General features: G+C 40.7%; 2 protein-coding genes and 1 long non-coding RNA gene across 8 annotated transcripts in view; 1 reads left to right on the top strand and 2 right to left on the bottom strand.

The window, feature by feature from the left end:
- LOC144275951 (uncharacterized) overlaps positions 1–5661 on the bottom strand; it is a 68179-nt gene extending 62518 nt beyond the window's left edge. For 3 of the 4 annotated variants that reach the window (XM_077835629.1, XM_077835631.1, XM_077835632.1), the window contains exon 1: positions 5398–5661. The gene's annotated coding sequence lies outside the window, so the exon portion shown is untranslated. The remainder of the gene's footprint in view (positions 1–5397) is intronic. The other variant, XM_077835630.1, reaches the window with a different exon arrangement.
- LOC144275952 (uncharacterized) lies at positions 2844–10838 on the top strand. Of its 2 annotated transcripts, XR_013348158.1 has the most exons (4): positions 2844–2981; positions 5757–5853; positions 7222–7582; positions 9658–10838. It is a non-coding gene; the product is annotated as an uncharacterized LOC144275952 (long non-coding RNA). The 2 variants fall into 2 exon arrangements; XR_013348159.1 differs by lacking the exons at positions 2844–2981; positions 5757–5853 and adding an exon at positions 6602–6622.
- Positions 10839–14711: 3873 nt separating this feature from the next.
- RALGPS1 (Ral GEF with PH domain and SH3 binding motif 1) overlaps positions 14712–21193 on the bottom strand; it is a 391212-nt gene continuing 384730 nt past the window's right edge. For both annotated transcript variants that reach the window (XM_077835616.1, XM_077835617.1), the window contains 5 exons: positions 19684–19789; positions 17901–17993; positions 17588–17693; positions 15557–15648; positions 14712–15086 (listed from right to left, as the gene is read on the bottom strand). In XM_077835616.1, the coding sequence (XP_077691742.1) occupies positions 15057–15086; positions 15557–15648; positions 17588–17693; positions 17901–17993; positions 19684–19789 (427 nt within the window). In that variant the 3' untranslated portion in view covers positions 14712–15056. The remainder of the gene's footprint in view (positions 15087–15556; positions 15649–17587; positions 17694–17900; positions 17994–19683; positions 19790–21193) is intronic.

Raw genomic sequence — 21193 nt, 5'->3', positions numbered from 1 at the left:
TGGATTCAACAAGGGCAAGTCATGCCTGATTAATCTAATTGCCTTCTATGACGAGATAACCGGCTCTGTGGATGAAGGGAAAGCAGTGGACATGTTGTTCCTTGACTTTAGCAAAGCTTTTGACATGGTCTCCCACAGTATTCTTGCCAGCAAGTTAAAGTATGGGCTGGATGAATGGACTATAAGGTGGATAGAAAGCTGGCTAGATTGTCGGGCTCAACGGGTAGTGATCAATGGCTCCATGTCTAGTTGGCAGCCTGTATCAAGTGGAGTGCCCCAGAGGTCGGTCCTGGGGCCGGTTTTGTTTAGTACCTTCAGAAATGATCTGGAGGATGGTGTGGATTGCACCCTCAGCAAGTTTGCAGATGACACTAAACTGGGAGGAGTGGTAGATACACTGGAGGGTAGGGATAGGATACAGGGGGACCTAGACAAATTGGAGGATTGGGCCAAAAGAAATCTGATGAGGTTCAACAAGGATAAGTGCAGGGTCCTGCACTTAGGACGGAAGAATCCAATGCACCGCTATAGACTAGGGACCGAATGGCTAGGCAGCAGTTCTGCAAAAAAGGACCTAGGGGGTGACAGTGGACGAGAAGCTGGATATGAGTCAACAGTGTGCCCTTGTTGCCAAGAAGGCCAATGGCATTTTGGGATGTGTAAGTAGGGGCATAGCCAGCAGATCGAGGGACGTGATTGTTCCCCTCTATTCGACATTGGTGAGGCCTCATCTGGAGTACTGTGTCCAGTTTTGGGCCCCACACTACAAGAAGGATGTGGAAAAATTGGAGAGAGTCCAGCGAAGGGCAACAAAAATGATTAGGGGTCTGGAACACATGACTTATGAGGAGAGGCTGAGGGAACTGGGATTGTTTAGTCTGCGGAAGAGAAGAATGAAGGGGGATTTGATAGCTGCTTTCAACTACCTGAGAGGTGGTTCCCAAGAGGATGGTTCTAGACTATTCTCAGTGGTAGAAGATGACAGGACAAGGAGTAATGGTCTCAAGTTGCAGTGGGGGAGGTTTAGGTTGGATATTAGGAAAAACTTTTTCACTAGGAGGGTGGTGAAACACTGGAATGCGTTACCTAGGGAGGTGGTGGAATCTCCTTCCCTAGAAGTTTTTAAGGTCAGGCTTCACAAAGCCCTGGCTGGGATAATTTAGTTGGGGATTGGTCCTGCTTTGAGCAGGGGGTTGGACTAGATGACCTCCTGAGGTCCCTTCCAACCCTGATATTCTATGATTCTAAGACAGAGGCAAAAAAAGCATTGAGTACATTAGCTTTTTCCACACCCTCTGTCACGAGGTTGCCTCCCTCATTCAGTAAGGGGCCCACACTTTCCTTGACTTTCTTCTTGTTGCTAACATACCTGAAGAAACCCTTCTTGTTACTCTTAACGTCTCTTGCTAGCTGCAACTCCAGGTGTGATTTGGCCTTCCTGATTTCACTTCTGCAAGCCCGAGCAATATTTTTATACTCATCCCTGGTCATTTGTCCAATCTTCCACTTCTTGTAAGCTTCTTTTTTGTGTTTAAGATCAGCAAGGATTTCACTGTTAAGCCAAGCTTAAGCCATATTTACTATTCTTTCTACACATCGGGATGGTTTGTCCCTGTAACCTCAATAAGGATTCTTTAAAATACAGCCAGCACTCCTGGACTCCTTTCCCCCTCATGTTATTCTCCCAGGGGATCTTGCGCATCAGTTCCCTGAGGGAGTCAAAGTCTGCTTTTCTGAAGTCCAGGGTCTATATTCTGCTGCTCTCCTTTCTTCCTTGTGTCAGGATCCTGAACTCGAACATTTCATGGTCACTGCCTCCCAGGTTCCCATCCACTTTTGCTTCCCCTACTAATTCTTCCCAGTTTGTGAGCAGCAGGTCAAGAAGAGCTCTGCCCCTAGTTGGTTCCTCTAGCACTGCACCAGAAAATTGTCCCCTACATTTTCCAAAAACTTCCTGGATTGCCTGTGCACCGCTGTATTGCTCTCCCAGCAGATATCAGGGTGATTGAAGTCTTCCATGAGAACCAGGGCCTGCGATCTAGTAACTTCTGCAAGTTGCCGGAAGAAAGCCTCATCCACCTCATCCCCCTGGTCTGGTGGTCTATAGTAGACTCCCACCACGACATCACCCTTGTTGCTCACACTTCTAAACTTAATCCAGAGACTCTCAGGTTTTTCTGCAGTTTCATACTTGAGCTCTGAGCTGTCAGACTGCTCCCTTACATACAGTGCAACTCCCCCACCTTTTCTGCCCTTCCTGAACAGCTTATATCCATCCATGACAGTACTCCAGTCATGTGAGTATTCAAATCCAGCGAATTTAAAATTTACAGAGGAACTACTTTTAACCCAAACATAATTAACTCATATCTATCCTGAAGACCTATTTCTTTCACAACACTTACAAGAAACGAGATGACTAAGCCTTCTGCTTATTTATTCTTTTTTTTAAAATGTAAATTATGTGAGGAGGTATTGAATGGTGGAGAATAGGAAGGGGAACTTCATGTGATTAGCTTAAATATAAAAAAACCTCAACAGCAAACATGCAATTACTAATCTAGCTCCATCCCCATCACTTTGCTTGTACAGCCTGATCTAGCTGTATCCTCAACCTGGGTCTGCCTTTGTACACTTTTTTGTGTGTCACTGTACAGAGAGACTCTCTTTCTGTGTTTGGGTGCTATCACAAAAAATGGTCACCTACCGCTTGTAACTGTTATTCTTTGAGATGTGTTGCTCATGTCCATTCCACGTACGTGTGTGCTCGCCGCATGCGCAGTTGCCGGAAGGCTTTCCCCCTAGTGGTACCTGTCGGGTCGGCTCAGGCACCCCCTAGAATCGCACCTTCATGGCACTGCATATAGGACCCTGCCGACTCGCTGCCTCTCCAGTTCCTTCTTGCCAGATTACTCTGATGAGGGGAAGGCGGGTGGGTCTGGGAATGGACACGAGCAACACATCTCGAATAACAGGTAGAGGTAGGTAACCATTTTTTCTTCTTCGAGAGCTTTCTCATGTCAATTCTAAGTAGGTGACTCCCAAGCCTTAGCTAGGAGGTGGGGTCAGAGTTCATGGACATAATTGTTGCTTTGCAGGCATTGTTACAAAGTATCTTTAAGTTTGTTTTTGTTAATATTTCTGATAGGCCGTAGGATGGGGGAGATAATACCTCATAAAGTAGGGAAGTGCTTCCAAATGACAAACGCTTGCCCGTGCTAAAGCATAACAACTAACACAGAATGGCTGCTTACAAAACAGTTTCACTAAAAGAGTTATCAGCATTCCCCCCTAAAACTCAGGACAGCTTTCTTACCCCCATGGCCTGATCTCTGTGGCTGTGGCTTTTTTTAAAATTTGTTTGTCCTCAGTTTAGATTTTAAAAAACATTAGAAAAGAAGAAAAGTGGGGGAGTGGGGGTAGAAAGGGGGGGGAGGAAGACTCCTTATCTCTGGTGAAAAACAGCAAACTTTTTTTTACATAAGCTAATTTTTTCTTGTGTTTTTTGTATAAATCCAAACTTTAAAAAGCAATTTTTTTTGTTAATTTTGTTTTTTATTAAAACACATGTAAACTCCCCTCAACTGCCAGTTTTCATATTCTTACCCAGTTGCTGTTTTGGTACTTTAAAAACACTATTTTTAAAAGGATAGGCTAGTATCTTAAGCCTTTTTAGTTCACTAAACATCTACAAAATATCCCTAAGAGGGGCCTTGTTTTGTTACAGCTCAGTCAATACTGCTTTTTCATGTTAAACTTTTAAAAAAACAAACATAATGCTTCAAATAGGCCTCACTGCATACAGAATATCCTAAAAAGGTCATGTTATGTTACATCTCAGTCAGTGCTGTATTTTCATGCTAAATGTTAAAAAAAACCCTTTATATAATGAAACACAGCATGTTTAGCAAGTGTTAAAATTATGGGGGAAAAGTTGAGGGGTGGGGATGTTCGTCACATAGGCTATCTCTGAGCTTCATTTGGTCACAAAGCGATGGTTTTTGTCTTTTACAATCAGTAAATGGAATAAAATACTTGTTATAACATTCACAAAGTATCTTTCAATGCAATCTCACCATTTGTTAAAACTTTAACAGTGTTTAAAAAGTTAGGAAAGAAGCAAACTGGAGGGGTGACCCCTAGAGCCTTGCTAAGGCAGACTATAGTGCATGGCTCACTGGCCAGCCTAATTAGTCTTATCTGTTTTTTAAATGTAGAGAAAGCCACAGCTCCAGCCTGTGCTGTATTATTTTAATAAAATCTCTGGACCCAAAACAAACACAGGCGCTTGTACCTGTGTCTCAGCACACGCGTTGCAAACATTTAAAAACAAAAATATTCTGATAATGCAACAGAAAAATTCATACTTAAATCTAAAAGTCCTAAAAAAATGGAAGCTTAATATAACTTTCGCGTGGATTTGTTAAAAAGTGGGGAGGAAAACAAACTTCTCTCTGATCCATGGGATTACAGAATAAGGGGAATATAAACTAGCTGTTACTAAGGTTCTGTGGTTTTCACTCTGGGGTGTTTTCTGCGTGCTTTTTCTTTTTTTAATTGAAACACACATGTAAAAATGTTAAATGAAGGGCTCTGTCTTCATATAGGCTTGTCTTTTCAAGTGATTATTCCTTTACAAGCCTTTCACCTCTATTTGTTAAAAACTTTAACAAATTACTTTTATAAACTAACTGGCTGTGGTTTTAACCCTGAGTTAATTTGTTTTTTTATTTTACATTGTTAATAAGATTAGTTACAAAGCAATGTCTTCTTCAGATAACAAAAGGAAATGTTTATTTCAACAAGTATTTGGTATAATTTTGTTTTAAAAGCAGGTCTAGGGCTTTCTTGTTATGTTCTGGCCTTGATCCGCTGTCTCACAGATGCTGTTTTTGCTGACAATGGCTTTGTTGATAAAGCATGCTGATTCAAATTGTTCTTACTAAAAATGATCAATGTTAGTCTAAAACATAGGGGAAAACTTTTTTTATCACTATACATTACTTTTATAAACATGTTCTCTGTGTTTTTAACCCTGGGATGTTTCTGCATGCTAATTTTTTATTGAAACACATATGTAAAAGTGCTAAATAAAGAAATATGTCTTCAGAGAGGCTTGTCTTTTAAAGTGTTTATTCCTTTACAAAACTTAATATAACTTTCACTTGCGTTTGTTAAAAAGTGGGGGAAGAAACAAACTTCTCTCTGATCCATTGGTTTACAGAATAAGGGTAATATAAACTGGCTGTTACTAAGGTCCTGTGGTTTTAAACCTGGGGTGTTTCTGCATGCTCTATTTTATTGAAACACACCTGTAAATAAAGGGATGTGTCTTTATATAGGTTTGTCTTTTAAGGTGTTTATCCCTTTACAAGACTTAATATAACTTTTACTTACATTTGTTAAAAAGTTTGGGGATGAAGCAGCCTTCTTATCTCTGATCCACTGACTCACGGATGCTGTTTTTGCTGACAGGGGTTTTGCTGCAGCTTCAAATTGTCCTCACGAAAAAATAACCAATAATAGTCTAAAACGTAGGGGAAAACTTTTAAAAATTGTTTGTTACTAAGGGTTTATGGTTTTAACTTTTATTAAAGCCCCTATGTAAAAGGGGCTACATGGTGGAAAAAGTGCTTGAGGTCTGTTTTTTTAGATAAGAATAAGGCAGTTAAAGGGGGGGCGGAGATGGCTCTTGTTTACAAATTTTGGGACTATAGGATTGGTTCAGGAAAATTAATTCTATGACACTGCTGTAGAACAACATCTGATTGGGCTGACCCAAAGGCGGTGATAACAAGCCTGAGGGGCTGTGAACCTGGGAAGTTGTCTCTTTCCACAGAAACACTTGGAACGGTAAGATCTCTCTCTGACTCAACCACGTGCTGACTATTTTTGCCCTTTGCAAAGGGGCTTTCTTTTCCCTTTCCTGTTTTCTCTTTTAACCTATCTTTATATGTTTCTCTTATTTAACTCTTTTTAAATGCTCTTTACTTAACCTATCCTTGTATTTAATAGTTTAAATGCTTTTCTATTAACCTCTCTTTATACTTTTTAACATTGCTTACTAAACAGTTTCTGCTTTAGTAAATGCCCTTTTTTGCAATGTGTGTTCTTTTTAAACCTATTTTTCAATATTATTTAATGTTTTGAAATGCTCTTTTCTTAACCTACCCTTATATTTAACATTTTAAATGTTTCTTTCTTAACCAACCTTTATATTTTTACCATGTGCTTACTAAACAGTTTCCTTTATATGTTTCTTTTATTTACCTCTTTTTAGATACTCTTTTGAAGGGCCGAAATCCATATGCTATTAAGTAACAACCTGATATATAAACTGTGTCAGCTCTTTTTACAGGCCCAAAGTCCAGAATTTGGTTAAGAGGCCAGAGGCCTAGCAAACAGTGAACAATATTAGCTAAGAAAGAAAAAAAAACAAACAAAAAACAACCTTGGTTTTTGCTAAGATAAGCTTGGTCAGCAAAATGCCAGGTGGGGAACCATAATTGGTAGCTTTATCTAAAAGCTGCAAACAGACCAAAGGAATGAAAGGGGCCCTTTTCTGTAGAAAGGGGTACCTTCCCACACACCAACGTTGAGTTTATGGAAGAGGTTCAAACATGTCAGTATGAGATATAACATCCTCCCTCTCACAAATGTATACCCCTTCTCCAAGCCACTACCAGTGCCTGCCTTAAAAACACAAATAAGCAACTAAAAAAAATTTCTATTGCCATATACTTTTCACTGTTTTTTTGTTTTAACCCCCAAGTATGTACCTGTAAACAATCAATGGAGCTACTTCATTCCTATAAATCCCAAATCAGAATTAAACATATATATTTTATACTAATATACATTTTATACATTGTTTAAAGTACTAATTGTATGTTACTTGTTAACCTAAAACCATGGGCGGAGACATTATGTAATCTTTGACTATTGGCTACTGTGCTTATCTTGTCTTCCTGCTAGACCTATCCAGGTGTTTGGATTTCCCTCCGCCCATGGAAAATCCATATAATTCACTGTAATCAATTGTTTGGCAGTGTCTCTGAGCCTAATAAGCAAAGTAACACTCCACCAGCACTGTGTGTAATAAATCCACGTGCTTGATTCTACACGTTGTCCATTTTGGTCCTTGATTTTTCTTAACCTACCCTTACATTTAATACACCTGTTACATTTATCTCAAAATTTTTTATTCTTTAATAACTATAGTGAGCTGGTGTGGCTCCCTGCCGCCCCGGAGAGGGACGAGCCCTTCTGGACACCGGAGTGGGCAGAGCTAGGGAGCTCTGAGCCCACCCCCAGAGGGTCAGGCGGCACCCCCGAAGTATAAAGGCTCGACCTCAGAATTCACTAGGGAGAGAGCTGCTGGGGAGGCCAGACGCCTCCGACCTGTCCCGCGCCCGCTACCCAGAGGGGTTGCTGGGCCTGCCCCACGCCTGCTACCTGGAGGAGTTGCCAGGCCTGCCCCACGCCAGCTACCCGGAGGAGTTGCTGGGTCTGCCTCTAATCACCTACCTGCCCCGAGGAACCCATGGTGCCGGAGCCCCTGGAGGACACCACTGTGACCCAGGTACCACCCGAGGGGGAGTCTGGAAATAGCCCGGGGGCAGCTGACCCTAGTCTGGCTGCAACACTGCCAGAGCCTATGTCAGTGTGTTGTGGCCAGGATCCCCACTGACCCAGCAGCGGGTCTTCTGCCGCTGCTAGGGCCCCAGGCTGGGATGCAGTGCAGTGGGAGGGCCTGCGTCCCCCCCCCTGCCACCCAACTCATGGGTGGCAGTCTCCCCCTCTTCCAGGCCCTTTGGGGCCTGGGCTTATTGCTACTATTGTACTGCTACTGCTCGGCCCCTGCCTGAGGGCCTGAGCGCCTGACTCATTGTTGCCCAGGGCCTGGGCTCATTGTGCTTATTTCAGTTGCCGCAAGGGCCGCCGAGAGAGACTCCCGCGGCAGAACTAATTCCCCATAAACATCAACAGCGTGTAGTGAGCTGGTGTGGCTCCCCGCTGTCCCGGAGAGGGATGAGCCCCGGCTAGCCTCTTTACAATAACATACCAAACTAGTCCTTTAAAAATACCTCTCTTTACTCAACCTCACCAAAAATCTCTCTTTTCTTTAATAACTTGCCTCTCTTCTTTAAAAACAAAAATCTTTATTTTTCTTTAAGTTCTCTTTCTATTCTTTAATAATATACCAAACTAGGCCTTTAAAATAATCTCTCCTTACTAAACCTAACCAAACAACCTTTCTTTCCTTTTTTCCTGTAAACCTTACCAAAGCTTTCTTTTTTTAATCTTTAAGCTCTGACTCTATTCTTTCAACCTTTTTCTCATAAAAAAACAACCAAATGCAGCAAAGCACAAGCATGCAACGTTCCCCCTATTCAAACATAAAAAAAATCAATTTTTTTTTTAAATGGCCAACAGCGCCAAACCTTGACACCAATGGAAACGGGGAAGGAAGGCAGGACATAGGAGGGTCAGTCCTAGGACCAATCCCGTTCAACTTATTCATAAATGATCTGAAGATAGGGGTAAACAGTGAGGTGGCAAAGTTTGCAGATGATACTAAACTGCTCAAGATAGTTAAAACCAAAGAAGACTGTGAAGAACTTCAAAAAGATCTCACAAAACTAAGTGATTGGGCAACAAAGTGGCCAGTGAAATTTAATGTGGATAAATGTAAAGTAATGCACATTGGAAAAAAAAAACCCAACTATACATACAATATGATGGGGGCTAATTTAGCTACAACTAATCAGGAGAAAGATCTTGGAGTCATCGTGGATAGTTCTCTGAAGATGTCCACGCAGTGTGCAGCGGCAGTCAAAAAAGCAAACAGGATGTTAGGAATCATTAAAAAAAGGATAGAGAATAAGATGGAGAATATCTTACTGCCCTTATATAAATCCATGGTACGCCCACATCTTGAATACTGCGAACAGATGTGGTCTCCTCAACTCAAAAAAGATATACTGGCATTAGAAAAGGTTCAGAAAAGGGCAACTAAAATGATTAGGGGTTTGGAATGGGTCCCATATGAGGAGAGATTAAAGAGGCTAGGACTTTTCAACTTGGAAAAGAGGAGACTAAGGGGGGATATGATAGAGGTATATAAAATCATGAGTGGTGTGGAGAAAGTGAATAAGGAAAAGTTATTTACTTGTACCCATAATATAAGAACTAAATGAAATTAATGGGTAGCAGGTTTAAAACAAATAAAAGGAAGTTCTTCTTCACTCAGCGCACAGTCAACCTGTGGAACTCCTTGCCTGAGGAGGTTGTGAAGGCTAGGACTATAACAGGATTTAAAAGAGAACTGGATAAATTCATGGAGGTTAAGTCCATTAATGGCTATTAGCCAGGATGGGTAAGGAATGGTGTTCCTAGCCTCTGTTTGCCAGAAGCTGGGAATGAGCAACAGAGGATGGATCACTTGATGATTCCCTGTTCTGTTCATTCCCTCTGGGGCACCTGGCATTGGCCGCTGTTGGTAGACAGGATACTGGGCTAGATGGACCTTTGGTCTGAGCCAGTATGGCCATTCTTATGTTCTTATAAGCCCTAAATGGGGTGTGGAAACCTGTCAAAAATATATGGTGATGAATACTATCAAGCTGTATACCACTGTTGTTTGTTGTTCCCTAGGTCATGCATGACAGCATCAAAAGCCTTACTGAAGTCAAGATATACCACGTCTACCACTTTCCCCCCATCCACAAGGCTTGCTACCCTGCCAAACTCATGGACTTGTCTCTACTTCTGCGCACAGACAGATCTTAACAAGGGACTACAGAATTTGATCTGTTTATATAAAGCCCTGATTGTACGAAAAAAGAGAGAACAACCTCACATAGATTGGAAGTTTGGAAGGATTTTCCTTGTTCTTTGCCACACATTTTGGTCCTGTCACATCTGCTTTATAAATGACTGTAGTTTATGCAACTATAAAGTGTAGTGTCCAACTATGTTATTGTTTAATCACAGACAAAGCACAGTTTGATGTGCTTGACGTGAGAAGTTCTAGTTCATTGTATACTTCAAATCTACTCTTGACAATACATGGTATTGTTAACAATCTGACAGATTCACAACCAAATGCATTTGTTTGTTAAACAATTTTTTTACATTAAGGTATTTAATTAGTGAAACAATCATTATCAATGTAACAAGCTGAAATACAGCAACTTGATACAAGACTGAGGTAACAAAATACTTTGCCAAAAACCTAAAGACTCCCACACAAGGGTTAAAAGTTCAGTGGTTATTATGGGTGAGACAATTCACAAAAGTTATAGAAAGTCTGTACACAAATGGCATGCAGTGGGCTGCTGAAAAATACGGCCAAAAATAGTGCAACAGTGTTCACAAGAAACAAAGAAATATAGAAATTGGTTTATATTGTAATGCGACAAATGGATTGTATATTGAAAACTTCTGTTGATGCCTTAATTGAGTGCTAATGGGACAAACATGCATTTTGGCACTGAATTAGTTTAAAATTACACACACACTAATAAATTAATAATAAATATTGCCTGAAATATATCTAATATCTTCACAAGTCTGAAATTAGTCATCCTGAAAAACAGACTAAAAAGGCCTGATTTTACAAAAGAGCTGAAGTTTTACTGTGCGACTGATAACACTTACAAGGTTTATGATATCCTTTCATAGAGGTGATATTTTAATCAATGTCTATTATTTCAACAGGAGCTTTTAATTCACATTAAAGGTGTCAGATACTGAGTCCCCAAAAAATCAGTAATTATTAGAATTCATACTTTTTGTATTTAACAATAAATGTATTTAAAAATGGATTAAGCTAATACCATCCCTCTACTGTTCTATCATTCTCATTCATTTTATCTTCTCAAAAGCTACAAAGCAATACCACAATTATTGTGATATACTACAAGAATTTCAAGACATATTGCACAAGGCAAAACTACACAATTGCCATGTTCAGCTCTGTTTTACGTAATACTATCTACTCTGCAACTGGTGATCAGCTCAAGCATTCATTTTACCAATTCTTTAAAAACTTTAAAAATGCAAATTACTGAAGGTCTCGAGTAGCATTATTTTGAGGGTTTTGTTCTCTCCACAGACACACAGAAATTCCATCCCTGGCACTATGAGAGACTCCTGGATATCAGAGTCACTTTTGTGTGTGTTCTCTCATTCATGCCACAAATAGTTCAGAGCATATCCTGGTTTCACGTTTGAACTCCTATCTTTGTAGGGGTTTGCTATACAGGTGAAGGGACCTGGAGATGTTTGGAACTTCTCTGCCATAGAATCATAGAAGATTAGTGTTGGAAGAAACCTTAGGAGGTCATAGTCCAACCCCCTGCTCAAAGCAGGACCAACCCCAGCTAAATCATCCCAGCCAGGGCTTTCTCAAGCTGGGCCTTAAAAACCTCTAAGGATGGAGATTCCACCACCTCCGTAGGTAATCCATTTCAGTGCTTCACCACCCTCCTAGTGAAATAGTTTTCCCTGATATTCAACCTAGACCTCCCCCACCACAACTTGAGACCATTACTCCTTTTTTTGTCATCTGCCACTACTGACAACAGCCTAGCTCCATCCTCTTTGGAACACCCCTTCAGGTAGTTGAAGGCTACTTTCAAATCCCCCCTTCATGGCCAGCTTCTAAAGGGCTTTTCTTGAGAAAGATTGTTTTCTAAGGATGAAAAAACTCCCTGCCCTGAATAGAATAACACCTAAAATGTTCCACAAGGCTTTGAATTCTACAAGCCCTCAAGATCTAAACAGGTTCCAGCTTTTGCAATTACTAGCCTATCAGTTAACTGTGAGTGTCACTTCAAGGTGAAACTTGGTCCACAGTCTCAGCAGCCACAACATCCATTACTTAATTTGAATTATAAGCACGGTGGAAAAAAATGAAATGAGAATTAGCTGTTTCTCCCCTCCCCCATTACATCTAAAAACAGCTTTAGACATTTCCTTAGCCTCCTAATATGGACGTCAGGTCAGTGACTGTTACAATTTTAAATTAAATTTTATATTTAACAATGACCAAATTGTTCTCTTATTAATGGGATAACTAAGCATTTGCAGAACATTTTGCTGCAAGGATTTCAGTAGGATTTGTGGAACAGGATCCCTGCACAGGGGAATCACCCACATCCCAATAGAGCAGAACAAGTTAGATGTAGTTGTTATGGTTTCACCTGGACATGATTGGTGAATAAAAGCACTATGTAAGTACATTTCAGAGTTCTTGCAGAACCATTAAAATTAGCTGTGTTAAAAATTCTGCTCTGGCAAATGTGCATTTTAAACTTCGATGCTTGAGGCCACAATTTACCAGTACCTATACTGTCCTCATCCTCCTAAACACTCATTTCGTTGGCAATCTGGAAAATACAAGTACACTGTTAATTGTTGGCAATGCATTTATTAGTCCCTCCTCATTTTTTAAATTATGTCACAGTCCCTTTATAAATCTTTGCCTGCCAATGCCTACGATGGCAAAATGCATACTTATTTAAGAAAACAGTTTGGTTTCTTGATCTATCACCTTCCAAATTTATTGTACTAGGTGGGCCATTTTACATTCTTAGCAGTAGCCCTGGAAGCTACAAAACCCTTTATGATCCATTAGGCAAAGTGGGAATTCAGGATGCTTGAATACATGTTATGTATGTAGAGGAAGTGTTGTCTTTAAATATAATTGAAAAAAAGCAACAGCATTGTAAGTGGCATTACATGCTAGCTCTGGCTTAAACACAGAAATCCAAGGACATTTTAGATACAGGCAGCGCTCCAGGGCTCCTGATTAACAACAGCTCTATTTTATACAAATTCTGCATACGGGGATGGCAACTTAGATCTTCAGCCTTTACTCTTAGCATTTGAGGGTTTAGGTCAGACATATAACATTGCAATAATGCCGTTTCAGAGGGTTCAACCCTCTGGCTGCTGCAAAAGGTTAGATATGCGTACACCTACATGCACCTATGAATCCATTTGAATGGTAGTCCAGAGAATACCTGCATCCTCAGAAATAGTTTAAATTTATAACTCACCTCTCACCACAACCATCCATGCATCTCTCTGTCTAGGAGAATAATTCAGATGATTTCATTTTCAAATAGTTGGGCAACAGTGACATGCTGATGATAGAATTTCACCAGCATCATCATCTTTAAAAATCCTCTGTGTCAGATCTAACTATTGAAAATTCCATTCTTGGACTACAGATGCTGTTATCAGCTCACTACTACAACTAATTTTTGGCTTGGTAAAAAAGCAAAAAGATATTTTTTGGCCACTCCTCTATCCCACTGAAGATCTCTTGAACCATCAAAGAAGTCTGATGTCAAATCTGTGTGAATTCTGATACTTGCCCTGTCTCTCCCTACAGGAATCAGTAGGAACTATTTTTCTTGTCACTTACCAAGTTTCATTCTCAGGATTGTGACACAGACAGTTAAAAAACATTTTTATATAGTCAACAGAAATTCAGCATTACAAATAAGGTATTTTTGTAAGATAAATTTAAAAAAATCTGCTGTAAAATCAAGATTATGTGAGATCAGCAGAACAGCCCAGTGACTGGGCACTTGTTTTGATGTAGGGCTCTAGTGATCCAAAATTATTTCTGGTCTTTCATGGTCTGCAAGCATGTGGTCGAATCACAGGACTCTCCCACCTAGCTCACCATTTTGCTCCATTCTTGGGGAGCTGCAGAGTGAGGGTTTTAGGGGCATTGGTCATGGCATTAGAAAGCCTAGCTGAAAGTGAGGTGGGAGCTTTATGCAATGATTCATCCTTGATGGATGAAACCTGAACACTGACCAGCAAAGGGATGTGACTAAAATGTGAAGAATACTGAAATCAAGGTGAGAATAGCAGAAAGCTCCGACCAGCAGGAAGTGCTAAGGCACACCTGGGAAAAGAGAACCAGGTAGTTTCTCCTGGCATAGAAGGATCTCTTACATGCCAATCAGTCCTGCCTAGATCTCACCTCCATCATGATTTCAGAGGATCAGAGGCCTTCATGACAGCAGTCCTAGTGGCATTATTCTGCCTACCAGGTGATGTGTGCGCACATGCAGGTGCTGAATGGGATTGGGTCACCCACATGAGAGTGGAACAGTGAGTGGAAAGTTCAGCCATTCTGAGGAGTCAGCACTAGGTGGCTGGGAAGATCCAAATACCTGCATCTATGGAGCTAGGGATTTTAGATGAATAGCACCCATAGTAAAGGGGAAAAAAATAAGGCCAATTTATCCTTAGGAGTAAGAAAATCCAAGAAAAGCTGTAACACAAAGTGAATTTAAATAGCAATGGACCCTTCACTCATCTGGGTGTCCCTTTATATTATATTTAAAAGCAGCACATTCAAATGAAAGAAATACTAAATTAAACTATTTATCTTGTGCCAAAATACACATTTCCCAAATAGCTCAAATGTGAACTGCAGAATTGTCCAGAGATTTGATACAAAATCTGAGGCAACCACATTACCAAGCAACTCAGTGCACTTAGGTTATAAAAATGTTGTTCCACAATTTTCTATTCTAATTGACACTTTGCAGCAAGTTAACACTGTCAATCATTTTGTGCATTAGAAAGAACTGAAAACCCAACATGGGCTAAATGTTCTTCAGTCACATAAAGCAGCTTAACAATAAAAAGAACAGTTTAAAAAAGAATAGGCAGAAGATGTGATGCACAGTTTGTGGTCAAACATTAGTCCAGGGCAGTTTGTGACCACAAAGTTAAAGTCAAGGTTTCCAGGATCCTGCATCAGTCAGGACTCATCTTCAGTCTGTCTAAATTGTCTACTTATGTTCAGTGCATGAGACTATGTCTGGTCCTAAGGACAACATTCACTTTCTGCTTTTAAAAGCTGTGTCAAAATCACTTTCAAGTTACATAGAAAAGTGCTGAAGTAATCTTGTCTGGGGCAGCTGGCTCACATTAGGGAGCTCCTTCTCCCCTTCTCCTCAGGGACAGATATTCCCATCCTGCAGTTTGGCACTTGAAGTCACACCACATACTGATGCAAGTTATTCGAATGACATTAGGTTAGCAGGTACCTGGAAGAGAATGTAAATTAGTCAGCAATGTAAAGTTCCTGTGGCAAGGGGAAACTGAAGTGTCAATCTTTGTATTACTATTGCCATTTATTGCCAAGTGCCAACAATGCAATCAGTCCCTTAAACAGACTCTGTGTGAGGCTGACTCTGCAAGCTAGTAACAGGACATTGTACCATAATTTGGGAGAGAAAAACATGACACAGTAAGGGGCACTGAGACTTATGGCTAGAGCCGCACAAATTCACCATTACCAGATTTTTTGTGGATATCCTAGATTTGAAATCTTGCCTTCCACACCTGTTACAAAACTTTGGTCAATATGAAAAATGGGTTGTATAAATATACCCTGATGAGCTTGTCTGTGTATAATCGAGGTGCCCATAGAGGCTAGAAAGTGGCATCCTCTATGTAGGGGTTTCCTGGAATGTAAGGGAGAAACTGGTTGGAAAAGACATTTTCATGGCCTTACCTGAGGCCTGTTGCTTTTGCATGCATCATCCAAATGCTTGTGCCACAGTATTGCGTGAAACCTTGACCCAGTCTGAAACTTGTAAATATTGCCTACAAAATTAAAAAAAATCAGGATCCCTGAGGTTTTGACAGACACTTGGCTTTGCTACATTATCATCGTTTAGTGTAGAAGCCAAGAGCATAAAGTAAATAGGAAAATTAATTTGGTCCTCAAATACCCAAACTGCTCCTACCACACACAGCAGGCTCTGGCAGGGAGGATAGGCTATAGGGAATATGTGCCCAGCACCCCCTAGGTAGGGGGTGGAAGATAGTGTGCATATTCAATAGACCTGAGGGTAGCACATGGGAGTAAAATTAAGCTGTCACAGAACCAAAGACAGTAAGACCAATCTGGGCATCCACTCCAACCTCCTTCATTTTATACTTTGCTTCATTCCCACTAGCATTTATATACCTCACCCCTGAATCGTTTTCATGGATGCACTATTGTTTGCAAATTTAGCTTTTCCAGCATCCCCTTGTTGGTCTCTTTCATTCCTCAGGTCAGTATTGCCTTCCCTGAATTTTCTCTTGAAGTCAGACTTACATTGTATTCATTGTATTCTACAGGAGATGCAGCATGTGCAGCTCATGTTCATCACTGCTTCTCATTGAAATAAGGAAAGATGTGAAATGTTAGGGGAACTTCAAGGTTTTCTGTAGAGACCCTCATGATGCACATTGATGCTAGGACCTTTTTGAACATTTGAAGTGTCTGCTGAGTGATGATGGTTAAAAATCTAAGTAAATGGTTTTATAAATACTTTGATGTTTGGAGAAGCCTCATAAATCAGCACTTATAGTGAAGCTGACTATCTAGGGATTACAGGGCTATTTAAAGGACATAGTGACCTTGAGAAAGCCATTTGGAAAAAAAAAACAACCACCATAGGGTACATCTACACTGGACTAAAAGATATGCAGCACGTCCCGGGCTGGCCCAGGTCAGTCTGGCTGCAGGGCTAAAACTTGCGGTGTAGATGTTCAAACTTGGGCTGGAACCTGGGCTCTGGGACCCTCCAAGGCTGAGCCCCAATGTCTACACTGCAATTCAACAGCCACATAGCCATGCGTGGTGGGTGGAGCCCCCCTTTGGGGAGGCTAGCTCCAGCCCTGCCCCTTCCCCCCCTCATGGCCCCAAGACCACCCCCCTTCAGCCAGAGGAGCCCCAAGACCACCCCCCTGCGGTGGGAGGAGCCCTAAGACACCCCCACCCAGAGGAATCCCCAGACCTCCCCTCAGCTGGAGGAGCTCCGAGCCAGCCGAAGCCCCGAGACCCTCCCCCCACACTGGTGGCTGGAGCTCCAAGACCCTCCCTGGGCTGGTGGAGCCCTGAGTGGGCCAAAGCCTCGAGCTCAGCTGCAGCCACGCTGCATCTCCCCTCCCCAGACCCCAAGCCACCAGGAGAAAAGCATGTGTCTGTCTTCTCCGGAAGAAGCTTTTGCTATGCCCCACGAAGGTACCTGGGCAGCTGAGGAGGCGGTAGCACATGCTGCTTCCTCAGCTACCCTGGAATCTGCAGGGACATAATAAATCAAAAACTTCTCCCCAAAACCCTGAAAATGGGGTTCTGGTGGCCACGGCAGCACCAGGGGAGGTTGAGCCTCCCCTGGCCTATTATAACCCGCTGCCCATGCCCATAGCCCGAGTCCTGCAAGCCTGAATCAGCTGACCTGGGCCAGCTGCAGGTGCTTAACTGCAGGGTAGACATATCTATAGAGAACAGGGAATGCAAGTGACCTCACACTAATCCCAAGAGTTCCTGGAAAACTCACAAAATGCACTCCCCCAATCATTTGGCAAGATGCACTTAGGCCTCTTGCAGGACCCCACAAACATGAGCTTTTTGCAGATGCATGAATCTCTCACTGTACTCTATTTTGAAAATCTGGTTCCTTAACTTTCTGAGCATGTGATATTGCAAATAATGTAAACTTAACATATTAAATGCTATTACCCCATTCCCTAGGTATAATGTAGCATCTACCTTTATCAGGGTTATTTAGCTGAAAAATATCAGGATGTTCAGGATCATCAGGCAGTGCCACCATCCAGCCCACAACAGAGACTTTTTTACCAGCAGTAGATTTATACTAGAAGAGACAGATAGATCAGTTACAATTAGCAGTAGCATGATTATGCACTGGATTGACTTCTAACCATGAAAACAGAGCAGACAAATGTGCTAGCTAGGAGTGATCATATTCACTTTTTGAATGCACATTGCCAGTCCTGCTCATGAGGATGATACATCTAAAGAATGGTTTGCTTTCTAGAACAAATTAATATACTTTGCTTACGTGTTTTCTTTCTGTGCCTCTTAATGATTTTGCTCCGAAATAGAGAAGAGTTGACCCTGAAAGTGTAACCCAATATCTAGTCCATGAGGAGAGCTGAATAAGAAAAAAGAAAATAGGTAAAAATATGGTGTATTAATTTCCGATACTCTGAAAACGAATTAATAACTAAGTATTAGAATTATCTGTTTAAAGTAAGGAAGCTAATAGGAGGAGGGAGCTGGGGCCAAATTCTCAGCTGGTGTAAATCAGTATAGCTCCCTAGGCTCTGGTTGCTGTCTATGAGAATGCAAGATACAGCAAAGAAAATCCACATTATCCTAATGTCTCCTCTAGAAATCTCAGGGCGGTTCATTTCAGTGCAGAGCATTGTACTGCCCTCTGCTGGGCATATCTTATACCTGCCTCTGACATTTGGTCAACATAATTGATTATAAGTAATTTTTCAGAATTTTTGGCTAATCAAAAAGTCAGAAAAAAATTTGTTTCAGGTCGAAAGAAATGTTTTGGTTTGATTTTAGGGATTTTTATCTGTTTTTTAAGTAAAAACAAAGGAAATGAAGACCTAGATTCACAAGGAAACCTGGGCACCGTTCACAAAATTGAGGAGGAAGTTGTGGTCTTACTCATTCTCTCCTGCTGAAACTGTTCCACTTTGTACAAATAATTAAAAAGTAATTGGCGCAAGGACTAGAACCAGGGTAACACCCCCCCATTCCCTGATTCTAGGCTATAGATTCACTAGGCTATAGAGTCACTCTCACTCACTGTATTTATACAAAGTGGAACACCTTCAACAAAAGAGATCGATATCAGAGCCCACCCCAGAATAGCCAATAGGTTGGTCCTGCTCTGGAGTAGGGACTTGAACCCTGGTCTCCCATATCCAAGGTGAATTCCCTAATTACTGGGCAACTGGTATAAGGGATGCACCACCAACCCGTCCTCTTTCTTCCCCACCACCCTTTCATGAATCTAGCCAAAAAAATCAAAACATCTTGTTCTGGGAGTGTTGAAATAAATCATTTGGACATTTTCAATTTTTTTCATCTATTGAAAAAATGTGCTGAAATTGATGCAAATTCACAAAATATTTTGGTTGATCTGAATCTACATTTTTTGTTTAAATTAAGTTTCAGCCACATAATTTTGCACAGCTCTAATTACAAGGTTATTTCCACAGTTCTTCAAATCTCTTAAGACTAAACCATGAAGCTCCAAATAAAAAGTTGTAAGAGGATCAAAGGTAAACCATGGGATTTCCATTGCATCATTTTCTCCCTTCCCAAAGAGGGCCTGACACGGAGGCTGGGGGAATCCTGTGAATCTATGGCATGATGCTTGTGCAGAGAGCTGGTCCTCTGCAATACTACCTGCGTCTCCTGAAGAGCCATTCAGACTTTGTGTCCTGCTTGCAACAGAACACAAAGCCCTCCCACTGATGTGAGGGGGATCTGAATGTGAGGAGAGGGATCCCACAGAAATAGATGCTGACAGGCCTTTACAGAAGCTGATGCTACATAGAGTTCCTCTTCTGATCCCACCTCTGTGGTGTCCCTTACAAACACACAGGGAAAGAACTGATGCAGAGCAGATGCTGGGAGAAAAGGAAACATTTTGTGTCTTATGTTTTAATAGAAAGTGATTCTGAAGCAAAACATTGTTCTGTTTCCTGGAACAGAATTAACTGCCCTGCCCTGTTCGGCTTTGCACTTCAGTCTGAAGCTAACAATGTAAACAATAACAGCCATTATCAAATTAGGATCACAGTAAAGGTCCAACTTACTGTAGGTTTTCTGCCTTCCTTTAGTAATGTCTTCCTTCTTAAAGGCCCTTCCATGGTAATGACTCCTGTTGAACTCCCTAATGTGCAGTTGCAGGCCCCTGTTGGGCTGAAGTGACAAACACTATCATATTTAGGTGAGCAGACAAACAGGAACAAATAATGCTCTTGATAAAATTTATTCTTTATAGAGGTTTTCCATGCAGTGTTTGCTATTGCATATATAGAGAATCATCGAAACTTGGCTCTGTAGTGTGTATGTTTCAGATACCTAAACAAAATAACCAGGTTATCTGAAAAATTCTAGTAGATTTCAGGAAACTGGAGAAATGTAGTGCTCCATGTTATACTGAGTTATGTTTGATTTACATAGTGATAAGCCTAGAAATAATTACCTTTATTCCAGAAAACCAGGACCCATGGTAGTTCTCTTACTGTGCATAGTTTCTAATTACACACATACGCAACCTATATATGTTTATATGACAGAAAGTGAAGAATAAATTATCCAATTGAAACTATGAGAGGAATATCTGATGGAAATAATGTACTTTCAGAAATCAGAATTAAATCAGGCCACCAGGACATGCCTTCACTTTTGCAGAATGTACCAAAGCATCTTTAAGAACCCAAATAGCTAGTGCCTCTGTTTTAAGAAAAAATATATTTTACCATAGGTGTAAAGCAGCAATGGTGTCTGTGAACATTCAAAATAGATTAGTGACATGTTTGAAACTGTTTGTATAAAAAAGCCAAACTATAGGATTAAGCATGTTAAAAATCTTCCTGCAGATGATCTGTCACTGGAAAATTTGACCACACTACATGCACAGTTCTACTCTGCGTAACTGTTAAGCAAACTGAAAAAGCAGTGACCACTAAGATACCCACTGCTGCCTTCTCCACATTACCATCAATTGACATTTATAATTGTTTGAATATGCTTATCACTTATTATTATGTCATGTGTTGACAGAGTTCTTGGTGCTTCAAAAAATAGTGAAAGACACTGTTCCCCCAAAGCTTACAGTCTATGATGGATTTGTATGTAGATTACACACAATTTACATATCTGCAGTCCATACCTAGATTTGCCAGTAACAACTACAAGATGATTTTTAACCGGAGACAGAAGATTTTGCTTTGTGATACCCCCATAACAGGCAAATCACATGAATTTTCTCATCTATTTAAAAAAAGTTTTATTTTGTCATTATTAACATAAATAAACTTTCCATACAAGTATTAACAACTCCTATTCATAACCTGTATTTGCTACCTTTAAAAGTCCTGTGTTTAGTCAACTTCTTATTATTGATGTATTTATTTTGTTCAGATTCCAAAAATGGTAACCATACATAATATAAAATTTACTTGAGCCTGACATAAGGCTGTCCATCATTTTTTTCATTGAAAGGATTTCCCATAATTTATTTCTCTTTGCCTCTAATGATGGGGTATCTATCTTTTTCCAAAAATGAGCTATCACACAGCTGACTGCAAGCAGTAATTG

This window comes from Eretmochelys imbricata, chromosome 16 (genome assembly GCF_965152235.1).
Source record: "Eretmochelys imbricata isolate rEreImb1 chromosome 16, rEreImb1.hap1, whole genome shotgun sequence".
Lineage (NCBI taxonomy): Eukaryota > Metazoa > Chordata > Testudines > Cheloniidae > Eretmochelys > Eretmochelys imbricata.
Note: the sequence above shows the minus strand (reverse complement) of the source record. Positions and strands in the feature narration are given on the sequence as shown.